Here is a 21,112-nt window from a genome sequence, read left to right as displayed (position 1 = left end):
GAATGAAATCTAAATCCCCTGATTTCCAAGTTCATTCGAAGTTTGGGTTATTGCAAACATCCTCAGGGCTTGGCTGTACTTGCAAGCTAGAGTGCATTAAAGCAGCCCCAGATGCCCTAGCTCACTACCCGGCAATACCGGCAAGGCACATAGAGCACTCTGACTGCAGGGCTAGAGTGCTCCTGGTACTCCACCTGAGTGAGAAGATTAACACTTGGTGCACATTGGCTGGACGTCAGTGTGAACGAGGTGTTGCATTACTGCACTCTGATCAGCCTCCGGAAACATCCCATAATCCCCGTAAGTCAAGTGACCACTCTTATCATTGTTTTGTAATCGCTGCAGGAATGCGAATATGCCCTTTTAAAGCTCTGTTTCTGACATCCAGCATGCTTATCTGCTCTGAGACAAAGCAACCATTACTGTGGAATGCTGTGTGTGAGAAAGAGAGGCAGGGGGAAGGTCTGCTGCTGTCTGAACTTACAAGATAGCATGCTGACATGCTCTCAGCCCCCCCAAAAACCCACTCACTCTCTTCCCCCACCTATACACAACACACTCCCTGTCACATTCCACTTCACCCCATTTGAAAAGCACCATTGCAGCCACTTGCATGCTGGGATAGCTACCACAATGCACTGCTCTCTGTGGCCATTGGAAGAGCTGCTAATGTTGCCAGGCCAGTGCGCTTGCAGCTGTCAGTGTGGACAAATTGCAGCGCTTTCCCTACTGGGCTCTACAAAGGCTGGTTTAACTCAAAGTGCTCTACATCTGGAAGTGTAGCCATGCCCTCGGTTTTCACATTTCCACCACCCTTGAAATACACTGTTCAGCTCTTCCTTCGGAGAGGCTGAACCCAGGAAGAATGAAGCAAGCACCACTTGCAGCAGACTTTATCAATCCTGAGGTGTTAACAGGCCATTTCACCTTGAATGGTCTCTTTCAATATGTGTCAACTGTGTATGCTAAATAATCTGCTCCACCTTTTATTTAGCTGTGACAGTCTGAGTACCTTTCATGGAGCTCAAGGAGGGCTCTGTGTCGCTTGAAAGCTTGTCTCTTTCCCCAACACAAGTTGGCCCAATAAAAGATATTACCTCACCCACCTTGTTTCTTTAATCAGCCATTTCAATCTCTTCAGTACCTGGCTCTAAAGAGGGACACAGCAGCAAAGTGGAACCATCCTAACCAAACCACTGTGTTCCATCAGGCCTGCTTAGGTTATCAGAAGCCCTCCTAAGTTGCTAGTGTATGGAAAGTCCTGTGTTTGTGGGTCAATTTTTCCCTTGACAGCTAGTTTTTGGGAATGTCAGGAATGGGCCTAAATACTTCTGCCATAGGGTTTAGGGCAGAAGAGGATGTGCTCTCTTCTGATTCAGCGGATCGAGACTGAAATCTTGTCTTCATCCCAGGATACACCATGGTTGTGCCTTCCTCCTCAGACTCACTCTCAGATGTGCTGAGTAGGGGTAGGTTAGCTGCAGGGAGCCGGCTGTCCACGTTGGAAGGCGGCTTTGGCACAGCACCTTCGTTCTGCCCAGTTGCCCGGTTGTGGCCAATCTCATAAGGGCTGCCTACCAATTCTCCTACAGGGAGCAAAAGGTTTCTATGCATGGTTTTGGTCTGCCCTGGACCCTCTTCAGGTTTGATCTTATAAACCAGCAGGTCTCCTGGCTTTTCCATCACTAGGTAAGGTATTGCCTTCCACCTGTCAGCTATCTTGTGTTTGCCAGCAATACCCAAATTTCGCAGCAGGACTCTGTCCCCTGGCTGGAGCTCTTGCAGACGCACCCTAGCATCATATCGCTGTTTGTTGCGGTCTGTGTTCTTCCGAGCTGTAGACGTAGCTAAGTGATAAGCATCCCGTAGCTTTTCTCATAGTTGGGATACATATTGCTGATGGGTTTCATAGCTATCGCTATCCTCTGATACACCAAAGCACAGATCTATGGGTAGTCTTGGTTCTCACCCAAACATCAAGAGATATGGGGTGACCCCCGTAGCATCGTTCTTTGTGGCGTTGTAGGCATGCACCAGAAATGCAATATGTTGGCTCCAGGTTGCCTTCTGCTCTGGCCGCAAAGTCCCTAACATATCCAATAGGGTTCAGTTGAACCTCTCTGGCTGAGGGTCACCTTGCGGGTGGTAAGGCGTTGTCCTCAACTTTTTAATACCTGCTATCCTCAGCACCTCCTTCAGAAGGTGACTCACAAATCTCGTCCCTGATCCGAGTGTATCCGGGCTGGGAATCCATAAACTGAGAAATATTTTTCCCACAGTACTCGAGCGACAGTGGTGGCCCTCTGATCACGTGTGGGATATGCCTGTGCATATCGCGTGTAATGGTCGGTCACTACTAGGATGTTCCCAATATTCCTCTTGTCCACTTCTAAAGACAAGAAATCAATGCAAACCAGCTCCAGAGGTTTGTTGCTGGTGATGTTCTTCAGATATGCAGCCCTCGTGGGCAGAGTTTTCCTTTGAACACATCGCGCGCAGGTCTCACATTTCCTGCGAACATCTTCAGCCCTCCGTGGCCAATAGAATCTACTGCGGATAAGTTCCAGGGTCCTCTCCATCCCTAAATGTCCAAAGTCATCATGCAGGGCCCTCATGGCCAGGGCTCTGTAATCTTTTGGCAGCACTAGTTGATTCCGTTGCTTTTGTAGAGGGTCTGTGGTCGTGCGGCGTAGCACTCCCTGAATCAGTTTTAGTTTGGTCCAGTCTCTCAATAGTAGTTTGCCCTCTGGGGCAGGTGGGACAACCTCAGCTGGGCCTCGCCCCTCTCTTTTGGCAAGTAGTGTATCACGAATGTCAATATCTTGCAGCTGGGCTTCCTGCCAGTCAGCCGTATTGAGCATGGGCAAGGGAGATTGGTCCAAAGTGATATAGTTCACTGAAGCAGAAGGCATGCATTCAGGGGGTAGGCCCAAAGTTTCAGCAACACATCCATGAACGCTCTCATGGGACTCTGGCTCTCGGCGGCTCACACTGCAAATAGCTCTCACTCCATCCGTGGGTATCACAGCAAGTCTTGGTGCCTGTGGACGCCTGGACAATGCATCTGCATCTACATTGCTTCTCCCTGATCGGTATTGAATGCTGAAGTCATAGCTAGCCAAAGTGGCCACCCATCTTTGCCCTGTAGCATCCAGTTTAGCACTTATTAACACATAAGTCAGTGGGTTGTTATCTGTCCACACCCATACAAGTAGTCTCGAAATTTCTCAGTGATGGCCCATTTCAAGGCCAAGAACTCCAGCTTGTGGGTGGGATAGCGGGTTTCACTATCAGACAGTCCTCGGCTGGCAAAGGCTACAGGTTTACGCTTGCCTTCCACCTCCTGGTACAGTATCGCCCCCAGACCCTCCAAACTGGCATCAGTATGCAGGATAAATGGCTTGCTTGGGTCAGCAAATACTAGGACTGGGGCATGAGTTAGGCAAGTAATGATTTCTCGAAAAGCCGTTTCACATCTCTCATCCCACCGTGGCCCAAAGGGTTCAAAGGGGCCATAGTGTCTCTGCACGGAAGGCCCTTTATTCTTGGTCTTATATTTGTCCTTGCTGGACGATATCCCCTGGTAAGATCATTGAGGGGTTTTACAATTGTAGCATAGTTTTTCACAAATCTGCGGTAATAACCACTAAACCCAAGGAAGGTCTTGAGTTCTCTGTAGTTGCTTGGACGTGGCCATGTAGTGAGTGCTTCTATTTTATCAGGATCAGTACTCACACCCTCTTGGGACACGATGTGCCCCACATACTTCACCGAGGTCCTGCAGAACTGGCATTTGTCAATTGAAAGCTTCAAACCATAATCCCCCAGCCTATCAAGCACTTTAAGGAGTCTTTCTTCATGCTCCTCCAAAGTTCTTCCAAACACAATCAGGTCATCCAAATAAACTAAGACCTGCAGTAAATTCATGTCTCCCACAACTTTCTCCATAAGACGTTGAAATGTGGCAGGTGCTCCAGAAATCCCTTGGGGCATGCGTTCGAACTGATAAAACCCTAATGGGCAGATGAAGGCTGTCTTCTCCTTATCTTCTTCACCCAGAGGGATCTGGTAGTATCCACTCTGAAGATCCAACACAGAGAACCACTGGCTTCCCAGCAAATAGTCTAAGGCATCTTGAACTCGAGGCATTGTGTACTGGTCAATCACAGTACGGCGGTTTAGGGTGCGGTAGTCAATACACATCCGGATTTTCCCATTCTTTTTACGGACCACCACAATGGGTGAGGCGTATGAGCTGCAGGACTCTGTAATGATGCCATTTGCAGCCAGCTCTTGAAGATGTTGTCACACATCTTCCATCTCGGAGAGAGCAAGCCTCCTAGATCTCTCTCTGAAAGGTTGAGAGTCATGTAGTCTGATGTTGTGCTCTACTCCTTTTGCACATCCCACATCCAACTCATGCAATGGGAACACCTTGGATCTTTCACAAAGTTTCCTTCTTAGGCGATCTTTCCACTCCTCGGACAATGGTGAATCTCCAAAGTCAAACTTTGCTGGGTCTATTGTTGGCACTTGAGTCTCACACTGGGGTTTTACAATTGATTCTGGCTCAAAGAGGTCTGCTATCTTTTGTCCTTGCCTCACAACAACATCTCTACTTGTTTCATTAGTAATCAGTATAGTCACCTTTTCCTGGGCTTCAGCAGGTAGGGTTATGACTCCACTGGGGACCAGCACTCCTTCCGGGAGCTCTCCTTCAGCCGGCTGCTCTATCATTGCTAATGCCCCTTTACTGCCTTTCAGCCTGGTACTCATGACAAGTACTTCTTGCTCCGTCCTTGCAGGCACTACTAAGGGGGTTGTACCCATGTACTTCAGTGCCCCAATCGGTAGCTCAGATGTCTCTTTTTTAGCGCTCTCAATTTTCCTATAGGCTTCAGCACAAAGCGTATGGATCAATAGGGTACTCAGGTACTGGTCCCCAGCCCGTTGTCTGCAGTAATCCGTGAGCACCTTGAAGAGGCTGGAGTTGGTCCCTATCAGCACAGACACATCAGAAGTCCCTTTCGGGTCAGGGCATATTAAGGCAGCGGTGTCTAGCTCTTGCTTTACCCCAGCAACCTCCTCTGGGAATTCCAGATGCACTATGACTTACCCTTGATAGGGATATTCATCCATGCTGAGGCCACACAGACCAATGCCAGTCAGTGGCTGTATGGGCAGGTGCCTAAGCATCTGTTGGTAGAATGACTGAAATATAATAGTCACTTGAGATCCAGTGTCAAGCACGGCTTTACACTCCGCCCCTTCAATCCTCACCATGACCTCTGCTCGAGGCCCTATCAGTCCTGCAGGGATCCCAGCTGGATGGTCTCTTCTGGGGGAATCTTCAAATCCTCTAGGCCTAGGTGGTCTCCGTCCCCGGACCTTCTGGCAGCTACTGGATCTCTTCCAACTAGTCCTCAGCTTTTCATACACTAAGGAGAGGTTCTCTTCCTTATGGCAGTTAGCAGCACTATGCCCATCCTGACCACACCGGTAGCAAAAGAATTGTCCTTTCCCCCTTCAGCGAGGTGGGACGTTGACTCTAGATACTGACTTCTCTATCGTCACAGTCTGAGGCTCCTTATTCCTGGAAATCTTAGCTCGGTCAATGATGCTTTGCAGCTCAGCTATCCGTTCTGTCAGGACCTACATTTGTTGGGCAAGTTCCTCTGTGGTGCTCACCATCAGTACCCTGGCCATTGGCAGTGGCGTTGTGCTGCCTGGTTCCAATGTTTGGGCTTCCCAACACTCGCTGGCCGCCTGCATTTCTTCTTCTTCCCTGACCTCCTTTATCAGCTGGGAGTAACTTGGGGGATGTTCCTGCCGTTCTCTTAGTTGGAGATGAAGTAGGATTGGGTTCTGATACTGAGTCCCTCTTACAACCTGAGCCAGTCTGGTCTGATCCATCTGCTCAGCAGTCACTCCAGCCTCTGTATATAGACTCCCTCATAACAGCTCTCTGAAGCAGTCTCTCCAGCCTCTGTATATAGGCTGAAATTTTCTCACCCCTTTGCTGTCTGGAATTAATGAATTTACAGTAACTGTCCTCAGGGCCCTCTACACTCCCTAAGGTATTATCAAGGGCCTCTAGGCAGTCCTTCACACTGACTTCAGGGTCAATGAGCTTCAGGGTGCGAATTACATCTAATGCTGGGCCACTAAGGCTCTCTATTAGACATCGTCGCTTTTCTACATCGGGTACGGCCCACTCCCGCAGCATTTCAGTAGTATGCTCCGACCAGAGTTCAAACTCCTCTTCCCCATCAAATAACCTTAACTTACGACAAGAGTTCTACGTAGCATAGGCCAACACAATCTTTTCCAATATATGCCCCAGTGCTTTTGCCCAATCATAGGCTGAGTCTGCCACCCCTGAGCTAGAGGCTGCAGGACTGGGGCCCAACAAACCTGACATATTAGCCATTATACAAACAGTAGTTTCCTCAAAATATAAACACAATTATTCCCCAATACAGTGGAACACTCAACAGGTGCTTGCGAGGGGTACTGACCCAGGGATCCCGGACGAGCCCCCAAAAATGTAACCCTTCTGCCCCTCTGAGTTGGCAGCAACAAGGGCCGGGTTCAGTATCCAGGGGTTCCATTTCAGTAACACAATGCATAACCGGCTCGAGCCCCCACCCAGTGACCTGGGACACTCACATATCACACCCCCCTGGGCGCCTCTAGGAGGCAATACTTCCCCTCTCGCAAGCACGGAGTCTGAGTGTAGCAAAATCTTTTTAATAAAAGAAGGAATCGATGCGGCATCCCATTGGAGAAACACCACAAACAGGGTTATAACACAAACCATAAACAAAAACCCACCTCCAAGTACGTTTGGCACTGTCCTTTTTCCCCTTAGGGTTTTAAGTCCAATAACCCCAAAGTCCAACAACCCAAAAGTCTCTGGTCAATGCCACCCCAGAGTTCGAGAGTTTATCTGTAGAGGTCCCTCCCCCCAGCCTGGGTTGAAAGGGGCACCTTACGTGGTCTGGGGCCAACTGCCCTGCCTCTCCATGGGTTCTGCTTCCGCCTTCTCCACGAACTGCTCCGCTTCACCAGCCACTCCACTCTGCTCCTCCAGCCGTCCTCAGAAACTGCTCCGCTCCACCAGCTGCTCTGCTCCATGAGCTGCTCCAGTTCTCCCTGCAAACTGCTCAGCTCTGCTCACTCTGTGGACCGCTCCACCCGTCCCACAGCTACTCCCCTCTGCCATCCACTTTGCTGCCACCAGCCATCCCCACAACTGCTCCACTTCGCCAGCCACTCTGTTCCACAGTATATCTTCAGGCTTCCCCACTAGTTAGCACAGTACTCAGTGCTCTCAGCTCAGTAATTTCAGCTCTTTAGTGATTTCAACTCTTAGTGATCTCAGCTCTTAGTAGGGGAGCCCTAGTGCTAGTGCACCATTAGCCCAAAGTGAATTCAGCTCAGTAACCTGTATTTAGATTCTTGAGGGAATAAAAAACCAACTCTGACATTCCACAGTGGAGAAAGGAGGGGGTGGAAATGGTGCTTCTGGCTCCACAAGGAAACTGCACCACCAGGCACAGATACCTGTCCCCAGCCTCTCTCAATTCACTGGGTTTTGGAACCCATGTCCCTTGTCTAGCAAGTACCACCCAACTGAGGGTGAGTCATTTGTCACCAAGCAGTCCCACAGCTCAGCAGTCTGGGATAGGGTAGGCGTGCCTATGCAAATACACTCTCTGAAATTCTTTCCACCAGATGTCAGGGTAGAGTTTATCCTGACTGTGCTTACATATTTATAAAAAGGACTTTCTTTAGCCTGTGCTTACACACGGTGCTGCTTACAATTAAATGCAGTGTGCTGAATTTGCTCCCAAGAGCTTTGTAGGTCTGTAACTTCACTGTCCAATCATCTTATCTTTCCCTGGAGTGAAATGCAGCAAATATCTTTATTAGAGATATGGAACAGCTTGCATGTGAGGAGAGCTTAATAAGACTGGGACTTTTCAGCTTGGAAAAGAGACGACTAAGGGGTGATATGAGAGAGATCTATAAAATCATGACTGGTGTGGACAAAGTAAATAAGGAAGTGTTATTTATTCCTCATAACGCAAGAGCTAGGGGTCACCAAATGAAATTAATAGGCAGTAGGTTTAAAACAAACAAAAGGAAGTATTTTTTCACACAACATATAGTCAACATGTATCAGCGTAGCAGCCATGTTAGTCTGTATCCACAAAAAGAACAGGAGTACTTGTCAAGTATCAGAGGAGTAGCCATGTTAGTCTGGATCTGTAAAAGCAGCAAAGAATCCTGTGGCACCTTATAGACTAACAGACATTTTGGAGCATGAGCTTTCGTGGGTGAATATCCACTTCGTCACCCACGAAAGCTCATGCTCCAAAACGTCTGTTAGTCTATAAGGTGCCACAGGATTCTTTGCTGCTTTTACAGGAGTACTTGTGGCATTTTAGAGACTAACAAATTTATTTGAGCATAAGCTTTCATGGGCTACAGCCCACTTCGTCAACATGTAGAAATCTTTGCCAGAGGATGTTGTGAAGGCCAAGATTATAACCGTGTTAAAAAAAGAACTAAATAAATTCATATAAAGGATCAGTCCATCAATGGCTATTAGCCAGGACGGGCAGGGATGGTATCCCTAGCTTGTTTGCCAGAAGCTGGGAATGGGTGACAGCGGATGGATGTCTTGATGATGACCTGTTCTGTTCATTCCCTCTGGGGCACCTGGCATTGGCCACTGTCAGAAGACAGACTACTGGGCTAGATGGATCTTTGGTCTGATCCAGTATGGTTGTTCTTATGTTCTTATGTCCCTCTCGGCTGATGTCTCTTTGGAAACTGTGAAATGACCGTCTTTATGTATTCAAAATTACGTAGCTCTTGCCACCCTCTTCCCATGCGCCCTGGATAGAAATGGGGTGAAGCAGAGAAAAGTATCTCCTCTCATGCTGACCCTTGGATGATATTAACAGTCAGTATAGGGAACCATTTGCTGCAGAAACACAGATTATTGTCAAATTGCACTGGATCTGGAGCATTGCAAAATTTTGTGGTCTGCCATAATTTCTCAGGAATTCACCTCCGTTTGTATAAAGAAATGAAGTGCAATGAGTAAAAGGAAGAGACATTCAACAGAGTGAGGAAAATCAAATTAAGACAAAGGTCCCCCTCCCCAAACATGTTCAGGAGCAGAGAGGGATTGGAGCAGTTGGTTGGGAAACGGTAAAGAATTCACACTGCTCTGGAATATTTGTATGGATGTTAAAATATATTTCTCTGATTCAGTTGGTGACGGCTGCTGAATTGGACCATTGTTAATTTTGTGTGACCTTTGGATAAGATTTTGAGAGCTGTAGCATTTCTCTCCTTCAACAAGGCTAAGGGTTACTGGTGGGTAGCTGGATGATGACAACAGGAATTGGTGGGAATTATATTTGGAAAAATAAAATGTTAGAAAATCTAATAAGAAGTGGCTTGTTCCACATTTCAATCCAGATGCTAATTCCTTGGGGTTTGTACTGTTAAATGTACTGACTTTTCAGCTACTTGTTCCCAAAATACTAGTCTGGAAATTCAGTGGTTTGTCTGAATCCTGGCTTCTGGTAGAGAGAGAGGCAAATGGGTGGTACAGTGGAGAGGCACCAGATCTGTACACTTTTCCTAGTGAAAAGAATGTCTTTGTGTTTTACTACAGAGAAAGGACTATCAGGAAATTCCCTGCCTGGTACCAGAGGCCTTGTTGCCAGCCCTACTGTATTTGAGTCTGTGATTGTTTTTGGAGCTTTAGTGACAAAGGGTGAGCAGTGGCTTTGCCATGAGCTGTGAGCGAGGGGCAGTGTGTGGTCATGCTGCCCCTGGAGCAAACTACGGGGCATATTGTGGCTCAGAGACGCAGTCTCCTCTCTGGATGGGCCCCTACTTACTCTGAAGAGGAAATACCCCCATTCCAGATCCATACCTAGCAGGTCAGCATAGCCAGTGCACAGGGGTGGAGCCAAGGCTTTGATCACTCCCCACATGGCCCCATCCACTCTTCTCCACTTGTGTAAGGAAGTGCTGTCCTTCTCATGCTGCTACCTGCAATCCAGCACAAGGGATTAAGGTTGTGCATTCTTACTTCCTTGTGCAGGTGCCACATCTACCCGAGATCAACCATCATTCCTGAAATATGACATTGCTTTGTGGTAATAAGTGTTTCAAGCTGTTTTGTGCTAGTTCAGGGTGGGCGTAAGGAGCCTGACCTTTGCAGGTCAAAGATCTTTGCCTGTAAGGGCAGAGTTTATAAATCAGTTGCTATAGCTCGAGGGTGGGAAGAAATGTGAGCAGATAGGCATGCAGCTTGAAAGATCTGATGTGGTCTTTTGCAAAACATGTGTGCATCTGCAAATAAAAATTGCCTTTTTATATTTGCTTTTTATTGTTCCAGTTTTTTATTTGCTCCCGTTTCTCCATGCTTGTCATTTCCCCTTCCCCAAACCCCAGTCCCTGTCTTTTTGTTTTCCTTTTTTCCTTTTGGCATGGGATGGGATGCAATGGAAGAAATTATTTTTCACCCCAATTTTGGCCAGCTCTGGGCTCCAGCAATGGCAGCAGCACTCACTTACCAGAGATGGGCTTTCAAAAGAGCTATGCAGCTCTGACTTAATCAGAAAGCTAGGTACCTGGGCCACACACATTGCCTAAGTGCAGACTCATAGAGAACCTTTTGCATTGGCCTACTCTGTCCTGAGAGACATGCAGCCTGGTGTTTGGTGCAGTTCAGCCAAAGCATTAAAGTCAGCATGTGGTTCCATCCTCACTCCGACTGCTAGGTCCAATTCATTGCTGGCCTGCACCCAGTGTCATTATTTGCACTGGTGCAAAGAGGTCCGAAATAGCCCAGCTTTGATGACCTGCCAGTCACATTGTAAAATTCACCTGATAAGGGTTTTTGAAGAGGGAGCTGAGGGTGTCCTGCCTAGAACAATGCAGGGTGGAATAGAGCTTTTGTTGCAGGTAGCTGACTGGCAGAGCTCCTGTCTAAATGATTCATGCCATGCTCTTGGGCTTGCTGTAATGCTAATGATGTTTAGGGTGTCTAAATTCTTGGAGAAGTGTTGCTTTTTATTATTTACATCAAAATAAATGAGAACCAATAGGTACTCAGAATAGTAGAGATTTACACCAACTTTGCATGGCTGTAGATGATGATAGAAGATGCAGGGCAATGGTGGAACAGATCTGTTGTTCCTGAATTTCCTGAATTTTTCATGTCAGGCCCTTCCTGTCCTAAAAAGACTTAGTCTGGAATCTCAATTAATTCTCTTTGTGGGGAACAGGACTAAAGAATTGTGGGTCTGTCTTTTCTAATGGTTCTGGCATCCTCCAATTATGTGCTACTCCATGGAATAGCTTCCAAGAAACACATTGACACAGAGACACACACACAAAAGACCACAAGGCTATCAAGCACACTGGCACAACCCTCCAAAAAGTTACACAGACACCAATGAGATCAGCAAAACCACAGACAAAAAACATATGGTACATGATAACTAGGGCCCTACCTAATTCATGGCCATGAAAAACGCATCATGGACTGTGAAATCTGGCAGCTTCTGACTGGGTGCCCAGCCCTGCAGGCTGCAGCGCAGAAGGATAGCAATACCATACCACACCATCTTTACTTCTGTGCTGCTGCTGCCGGTGGTTCTGCCTTCAGAGCTGGGCCCCCGTCCAACAGCTGCTGCTCTCTGGCTGCCCAGCTCTGAAGACAGCCCTGGCACCAGCAGCGGCACAGAAGTAATGCTAGTAGTACCGTAACCCCCCTACAATAACCTTGCAGCCCCTCGCACCCCTTTTTTGGGGTCAAGACCCCTACAATTACAACTCTATGAAATTTCAGATTTAAATAGCTGAAATAATGACATTTATGATTTTTAAAATCCTATGACTATGAAATTGACCAAAATGGATCGTGAATTTGGTAGGGCCCTAATAATAGCTCTGTAGAGAAAGGAGACAGACATACCCATACATTCAGAGACACTCACACACATGCAAACATGGACTCACTTGCACAGAGAGATGCACAGAGGCAGTAACACACAATTCACACACATGTAAATGCACAGACACACACACACAGGAACACAGACATAATGTGAGACAGAGACGCACCCAGAGACATGTGAGCAGGACTCAGTGGCACATAAACACAGAGCTACAAGCACACACATACAAGCACCCAGAGGGTCACATGCCTATGCTGCAATATTGATATCGTACACACGCATAGTCACAGAGAAGTACCTCCACCACCTTTCACTCACACCTAGATCTGGTTTGTTTTAAACCCCAGTGCTTTCTTGTCTTGTTTTAACAGATGACTGCCACAGCGCAACAGCCGGCTAAGGCACAGCCAGTGCACATCACAACACCCTCGGCAGCAGCCAACACCCCAGTCCCCAGCGCTCCTATTGACCCTCAGGCGCAGCTGGAGGCTGACAAGCGAGCTGTCTACAGGTACAGAGAAACTATTGCCAGGCTGCTCTTTAAAGTTCCTTCCCATCACTAGAGTGGCATGTTGAGCTGTTAGTGCAATCTGGCCTGGGGCTAACATGTCAGCAGGAGTCTACAGAGAGGCATTTGCATCTTTGTCAACAGATTTTTCAGGAGGCAGCTTTAAATTCACTTTAAACTAGGTGAGACCCCTGTTCCAGAGAAATTAAAGGTGCCTATACACCTTTGTGCTGAACAATATGCAGGAGACAGTGACCCCAGTGCACCTGGGATGCTAGAGATCAGGAACAATTAATATGTGATGGAAGATATTAGGATGAAATGCTCAGTGGATACTGGGGAATTCTGAATTTTTTCTGTTACTTTTCCTTCCTAATTTGTTCGGCTTCTCACCTGGTTATTCCTCGTACACCACTGGTCTAAAATGACCATGGGATTCACTTATCATTGCTTTTTTAAAGGAATACGGGGATACTATCTGATGCGTGTTTGGTTGCCTCTGTGACATAAATAGTCAGCCAGACCTGCCCTCACACTGGGCTCAACCCGCTGTCCAAGCCCCATCTGGGCAGCAGGCTCACACTAGCAGTCATCACCACATCTCAGGGCAGATAGTTAGCCCACATGATAAACCATGTAATCATCCACAGCAGTGGGCTCATTCTCTCCTTAATCCCTCAGCCATGACAACAGGGTGACCTTTGCATTGACCCTTGTGGGTAATATCCCATCCCTGGCCTCATGTGTAGACACAAGAGGATGAGGAGAACATTTGCTCTTTATAACTAAAAATTGTCTGTATTGTAACTTGATAGATGAGAAAGCAGCAGTGCCGCTGAGCAGTGATCCCTGCATTGATACTGTAGGCTCACGGGGACCTGGGGATTCTTGCTTCTTCATCTGCCACCTTTACACCTGGCTTTATTTCCTCTTTGATCCAAGGAAAAGATTCTGCCAGTTCAGCTTTCAATGCATCTGGCCCCCTACTCAACTGGCTGACATACTGAACAACAGGGTGGGCTCCTTGGTGAAGAGATTAAGAGCTGGATTCTGCCCTGCTTTGTCCCTGTGCAAAATAGGTGACTATCAGACCAGAATGGCACCATTCTGTCCCCACTTTGCTCAAGTATATGGAAGGGCAACTGAGGCCTGGAAACTGAGGCACATTTCTGGTGAAGTGTCTATAGCTGAATAAAAGCTAATGTGATGTCAGTAATTGGGTTAGCTGATGTTACCCCAGCAGATATTTATGAGAAAAGAAAATATCTGGAATAAAAAAATTGCAGCAGAAAGAGCCTCCCTCTGCAAAATGTTCTCCTCCTCTCCTACATTATTATTATACACCTCTACCTCAATATAACGCTGTCCTCGGGAGCCAAAAAATCTTACTGCATTATAGGTGAAATCGCGTTATATCAAACTTGCTTTGATCCACCGAAGTGCACAGCCCTGCCCCCCCCAGAGCACAGCTTTACCACATTATATCTGAATTCATATTATATCAGGTCGCGTTATGTCAAGGTAGAGGTGTAGTTATAAAAATGTTGATCACAAGCTCTAAGCACTCAATAATATAATACAGGTATCTAGGTTCTGCTCACTGCATGTACCATCCAACCTCAAGAGTAGAGAGTGCCGTGGGGCAGGGCAGGATATTTGGTCAGTTTTAACTGCTCATCCAAGCACTGTAACAAAGGGAGGCTGGTGGTCTTAGAGGTGCAGCTGCAGCTGTTTTTTCCATTGTAAGACAATATTTTCAGCTATTACAAATTTTGCAGACCTTAACCACGTGGGTTGAAATTTTTCATTCTTGTTCTTGGCTTGAGATGTTTTTGTTGTTTCGTTTCTTCTGAAATTTGAGTGAGAACAGTTCGGTTGTTTTTCAGTGAGGTAAGTGACAGGTAGCTTTGCCATTTTTTAAAACAATTTAATGCTTCTATGATTTGGAGAAGGAACTTGAAAGCCAGAGAGATCCTTTCCGCTGTCCCTGTGAAAATTCATCCACATTTTGTCAAGTTATAGGATACAGAAAGTCCTCATTTGTGCATGCACTTTAGAACTTGTTCAACACTGGTCCCTTAGGATACATATACATAGCAAAAAACCCTGCGACATCACATCTCAGAGTTTGGCTCAACTGTAGAGGTTCCTGCTTGGGCTGGAGCCCAGGCACTGAAACCCAGCGAGGCGGGAGGGCCTCAGAGCCCAGATGACAGCCCAAACTGGAACCTCTACATGGCTATTTTTAGCCTCACAGTGCGAGCCTGAGTCAGTCTATGCTATTTTTAGCCTGTGATGCGTGAGCCTCACAAGCCTGAATCAGTTGACCTAGGCACTGAGAGTCACTGATGTGAGGGGTTTTTTGCAGTGTAGATGTGCCCTTAGTTTTATGAATATTTCAGCCAAACTATGTGCGCTTCCAGGACCTGCAGAATTTCCTGCATCACATGAGCTAGTCAGCCACATTAAACACAGCGAAATAGATCCTTCTGCTTCTGTTAATAATCCTTTGTACTTAACAAACCTTATTATTGAGCAGGACTTCATATGTCCCTATCCTGGAAAGCAAGCCTCCTCCTTTTACTGACAAGATTGCACAAAATCACAAAGAACCAGGTATCAAATATGGGAGACCCAAGTCTCTTCCATTTAGTCACACTGCCTCTCAGAATGCATATACCAAATCTGTGCAGTTGGTTAGGAAATTTGTAAGATATCCTACCTACCCGCTTTTGAGATGCACACATCAATGAGCACTCTGTAAATCCAAAACACCATTGACATCCAAGAGTCTAAACTCTCAGGCCTTGTCTACTCTTAAAATGCTACAGCAGCACAGATGTGCTTCTGTAGCACTTCAGTGTAGACACCATCTCTGCCGACAGGAGGGATTTTCCTGTTGGTGTAGGTAAACCACCTCACTGAGAAGCGGGGTTGAGGGAAGAATTCTTCTGTCAACCTAGTGCTGTCTACATAGGGATTTAGGTCGGCTTAACAACGCTGCTCAGGTGGTGTGAATTTTTCACACCCCTAACCATAAGCACCAACTTCTGCTCCTGCTAGTCGGTGGTTGACCCCCGGCCCCACCCTCACCCCATCCCTTCCCCCAAGCCCCCACACTCGCCCTGCCTCTTCCCACCCCTGTTCCGCTTCCACCCCCTTCCCCAAGTCTCTGCCCTCACCCCACCTCTTCCCTGCCTCCTTCCTTGAGCACGCTGTGTCCCCACTCCTCCTCTTGGAGTGCCAAACACCTGTTTGGCAGTGGGCAGAAGTTCTGGGAGGGAGGTGGAGGAGCAGGAATGCGGCACTCTCAAGGGAGGAGGCGGGGAAGAGGCGGGGGGAGCTTGGCTGCTAGTGGGTGCGGAGCACCTGCTGATTTTTTTTCCCGTGGGTGCTCCACGCAATTGGTGCCTATGCCCCTGACCAATGTAGTTAATGTGTCATCTCATCCTCTAGTGACTTATTCCTTCACCCTCTCACTTCCCTGGTCCTTCTCCCTTGAACAGAGAGAAACAATACCTGAAGTCCAAAAGCACAAACAATTTGATGTTTATTGGGGTGAACTTCCAGTAAGCATGATTCCAATTTCCTTCCCTAGTGTCCCACTTCCCAGCTCTGACACCACAGAGCCTTGCCTGTGTCCCTGTTCCTGTTCCCATCCCCTGTTCCCATTCCCCCTTTAGCAGAACATGATCCCAATTCCCTCATCCCTAGTACCTGTTCCCATTCCCTCCCCCACCACCACTTCCTTGATTGACTGCAGACTATATAGTAAAACTTGAATTCTGCTTAGCTATCCCTTAACCAATCATTTTACTGAAATTTAACTAACCAATCCTAACATACTGTAACATGGATATTTAACCAATTATACCCCATCACCTTAATTGGTTTATACCCAACAAAATTCATGATACAGCAGACAGAAACAATTACAGAACCAGACAGAGACCATGCAAATAGACATACAAAACAATACAGAAGTGAGGATTTCGCAGCTACATCTATACAGACATCAGGGTTTTCCAGCTGTGTCTATTGATAAGTGAGTTCTTGCCAGACAAGATGCTATTAAACTAAGTTTCCTTTTACATCTTCTAGGCTCTTCTCTTTCTCTGGAGGTGATAGGAATATCAGGACAGGATTGTATTCCCAAAAGCCCAATAGTACCTTATTTCAATGTGACTAGTTTGGAATGTGTGGATGGGACCATACACTTCCCAGCTTACGGCTGCCTCTGCTGCTTAGCCGAAGAACCAGTAAGAGAAGGCCATTACACAGACAGTGATTTTGATTCTTTCTTTTATACCTCTATAACTAGCTAAGTGATAAGAATACATCTAAATTCTTAAAGCATAGGCCTTTGCAGACAGGCCTGAATATCTATATCCTAACACAGTGTGCCTAGAGAACAATAGCCTACTACTGCTACCAGCTGATGACATCAGTTCTTCAGTTCACGTGGTTGAAATCAGTAGTGTGGCTCAGAACGTTTTGAGTTCAAACCTATGCTGGGGGTCTATGGTTTCACATGATGGAATTCCTTTCTTTTACTAGTTTTTTTCCCCTTGTATTCCCTTGTGTGTACACATTATGATGCTAACTTCAGTTACATGATGCTCCGCCGCTGTATGCTATGTTAACCATTGAAGTATTTGGCCCTTGGGTATGGAACTTCCTCCCTGTGAAACCTCCCTTACTTCCTCTGGCCCTGAATTTTTAAAAACACCAAGTCAGTCTTTCCCCAAAGGTGTTAGAGGTTGTCCTATATTAGTTTCCTTTCATTATTGCATTGCCATCCTTTGTATTAGAACCTTGTCATAGGGCAATGCCACCTGGAGTGCCCTCCTGCAGCAGGTCACAGCATGCCAGGTGTACCCGCCTCACTTTTGCCTTTCAAAAATCCCACAGACTCCACCACAGGCTCCCTTGCCTCAGTAATACCACTCTTTGGGCCTGGTTTATTACAAAAAAACATCATGCAAATGCTGTAACACCAACAGTCCCAAACAGAGTCCTAAACCCTTCTCTATGTAGCAGAAACACCACCAGTCTCTCTTCTGGGCACACCCCTGCACCAGACTCCGATGACCTCACCAGACTCTCTGCTGGGCACACCCTCTCACCAAACTCCGGTGTCATCCACCACACCTGTATTCTCAGGCCCCCCCACTAAGGGAAGATGGAGGGTCTACCAGGGCTCCCCACAGCAGCCGGGCTGTTACCCTGGCCAGGCTCTGGTTTGCAGTCTGGCCAGGGGGGCAGGGCCTTGAAGTGAAGAGGAGGGGCAGGCCCACAGAGGGGGCAGGGCCTCATGGTCCTTCTACTTTCATGAGGATCCAGCACCCCTGGAACACTTCTGCTTCTCTGCCTGTCCCTCTGATCTCTAGCAGCTCTCCATTGCCCTTCCTGACTGATCCACACAGCTCTCCATTGCCCTTCCTGACTGATCCACACAGCTCCAACTCAGCAGGTCTCCCCTGTGATGCCTGGGCTCCAGGAATATTCAGGGCTGGGGACCCTGCTCCGCCAATGTTTGGAGCTAGGTCTCTCCCCCGGCCCCATCTGGAGCGGCCTCCGGCCCCCACCTGCCACCTCCGTCCCCTCCCCGCCCCCCAAGCTCCGGAGCATCCCTGCTTGCATGAAAGTGGCGTGCGGCTCTCCCTTGCCTGCCTGTGCTGCCGGTGGCCACTGCTGCTGCTGCCTACAGCTGTAGCACAGGAGCAACGCCAGCAGGCTCAGGCAGCTGTGGCTGCTGCAGCACCTCAGGAGGGGAGTAGGAGGCACACACATGCTTGGCAGCCCTTCCTTGGTACCCACCGGGAGAAGACGCCAAGGGGGCTTCCAGCCAGGAGACATCTGGAGTGGACCTCGCTCACCTGAGCAGCTGCTGGGGCTTCGGTTGGGGCTTCGGTGAGTGGTTGACCCTGTGAGCCACCCCTCCCCCACCCACAGCCCCCACTCCTGCCCCACGCTGGGCAAGGGGCAGCCCCATCCCCCACCCCAGGTGAGGCTATAGTGAGGGGCAGCAGCTGGGGAGGCCACACGTGATGGCAACTCCCCTCCGCCGGTATCCACCATAGGGGAGACAAGGGGGCTTCCTGGACCTGAGAAGGGCCCTAGGAGCATGTGCAGTGACAGTGGTGCAGAGTGAGTGTACTGCGGGGGTGAGAGAGTAGAGGGGTCCCTGCCCCGGAGTTTGCTGATGCTAACGGGGAGAGGGTTGATGGGGGGAGTCCTCTCTGGCCCTAGCCCTGGGGCAGCCTGTCTGCACCCCAAGCTCCTCATCCCCGCCCCTGCAACACCTCAGAGCCTGTGTCCCCAGCACCCCAACCCTGAGCCCCAGCCCTGAACTTCCTCCTGCATTGTGAACCCCTCATTCCCAGCCCCACCCCAGAGCCCTCACCTGAGGGGAAAAACATGCAACTTAAATTTGGTGGTCAGTTTGGGGTATGATCTTGTTTAGCATAATACTTGGTTATTTTACACCCTTTAAAGTAAATAATTGATTATATACAGGTGTCACAAAGTGGGAATGTTCTTAATGTTTTCTCTGAATACCTTGTGGGTGCCTCGGTTTCCCCTATGCATTTCTTAAGGATCTAGATGGTCGGATAAGGGTGTGTGATTGTTGCAGAGCCCTAGAGGGCCAATGTGATGCCGTCTGCACAGAGAATGGCTGACAACCTGTCTCCTGGCAACTGATGTCTTGGGCCCCTCCCCTGCAAGGTGCTAGCTGAAGGTGCTGGAGAACAAAGAATTCAGGTGGCTTCTTTGCCTGGAAAAGAGACAAAGGCCAGAGGAGGGGCTGGAGGGAGTGTCAGTGCCTGTGCGGATTCGCTGCGGGAAGCGCACAGTGTGGAAGGGGATGCTGGGATGCTCTGGAACTGCTCCATACGAAGCCAGTCAGGACTCTGGGGGAGCCTCTTCTCTCTGAGCATACTGTCTCCAGGGCAAGAAGCTTACACCTTCCTGGGTCTGACCTCGGAGCATTCAGCATCCCCTTCCATACCATGCACTTCTTTCAGCGAGTTTGCACAGGTGGGGCTCCTGGGAAAGCCAGAGTGCCCTGCACCCCAACTCCGCAGTCAGACATGACTCTTACCCAGCCAGTAAAACAGAAGGTTTATTAGGTGAGAGGAACACAGTCTAAAACAGAGCTTGTAGGTGCAGAAAACAGGACCCTTCAGTCAGGTCCATCTTCAGGGATGGGGAGCCAGACCCAAGTTCTGGGCCTCTCCCTGTCTCCCCAGCCAGCTCCAAACTGACAGTCTCTCCAGCCCCTTCTCTGGCCTTTGTCTCTTTTCCTGACAAGGAGGCCACCTGATCTTTTTGTTCTCCAACACCTTCAGTTGGCACCTTGCAGGGGAAACTGAGGCACCCACACAGTATTCAGAGAAAACATTAAGAAAATTCCCACTTCATCACAACAGGTACAACAAAATATAATATACTGAAGCAGGTGAGTGCTGCTTCTGACTTTCCACTTTTAATTGGCCCTTGTAATCTTGTGGTGCTGGCGCACTGGGGCTTCATTTTATCCCAGCAACAAATTCTTGATCTTCGCAAAAGTACATCACAGAAGAAGGGGTTATATTTGTTTTAATTTTAGAAAGTATTTGCTTTTGAGGGAGTATTGATCAAAGAGTGCTTGGTTGTTTATGTATTCAAAAGAGTATTAATAACGTTGATATTCTTAGTTACATATTTTTTCTTACAATAGTGATATTGTGCAATAAAGGGAAACTTTTAAATGCTTACAGTTGCCAGTCCATTTTTACATTATTTAATAAAATATTTATTGGCTTACAAGGCAGGCCAGGGTGAGAGGGAAGAGACTTAGACACATTCTGTACACCATCAAAAATTATACAAACCTGCTGCCCCTGCCCTGGGACAAACCCCTTGGGAGTTTTGCTTTGTGAGTTTCCAGATATTGTTAATTATATTTGCATGGCAGTTTTATTCATGTATATTATGTAGTTCAGCCCCCTGATCTCCTCGATGGCACTGGAAGGTACTTCAAAATAAGAGTTGTTGTTATTCCCCATCCCTCATTTATGTGATGGGTATCTTTGATCTTCACCGGTCGTGACCCTGTCTTGTTTAATATATACTAGCCTTTTTATTCTGCCATGTGCAGCTTCAGACGAGTATAGATGTACTGGACAAAAGAAGAAGAAATGGTCTATGGGAGTTAAAAAAAATCCCGAAAACAACAACAACTCCTGAACAATTTCCCCCTCAGTCTTTGCAGAAGCAGCAGGACAAGGGAGATGGCAGTTCTCTCCCCTTGCTGGAAACTCTAATAGACAGGGAGATTCAGCTGGTGTCGGTAAGCACATCCTGCTGCACAGGCACAAGCCTACGTGCATTTGTTTGAAGGCCACAGTCAGCCTGGGGCTCTTAGACTTTGGGGACTTGTTTTGATGTTACCAGATTGCTGGCAGCCTGTTGCGGGCACCACTTCTCTCTTTCACTCTCATCTGAGATCAATCTCTTTATTATTTCACCTTTGGGGTTTGTAACTTACTGCTTAATGTTTTTTAACAACATTGTAAGCAGGATTAATAATTTTAATCAGTGTTAGCAAGCTGCTAACAGCAGC

General features: G+C 47.7%; 1 protein-coding gene across 7 annotated transcripts in view; it reads left to right on the top strand.

Annotated features, from left to right (window-relative positions):
• LOC115637298 (homeobox protein PKNOX2-like) overlaps positions 1–21,112 on the top strand; it is a 504,816-nt gene that overhangs the window by 384,354 nt on the left and 99,350 nt on the right. For all 7 annotated transcript variants that reach the window (XM_030538438.1, XM_030538443.1, XM_030538437.1 and 4 more), the window contains one exon: positions 12,368–12,507. In XM_030538438.1, coding sequence (XP_030394298.1) covers positions 12,368–12,507 — 140 coding nt within the window. The remainder of the gene's footprint in view (positions 1–12,367; positions 12,508–21,112) is intronic.

Source organism: Gopherus evgoodei, chromosome 19, assembly GCF_007399415.2.
Source record: "Gopherus evgoodei ecotype Sinaloan lineage chromosome 19, rGopEvg1_v1.p, whole genome shotgun sequence".
NCBI classification, from domain to species: Eukaryota; Metazoa; Chordata; order Testudines; family Testudinidae; genus Gopherus; species Gopherus evgoodei.
The sequence above is the reverse complement of the archived record's forward strand: the minus strand, read 5'-3'. Positions and strand labels throughout refer to the sequence as shown.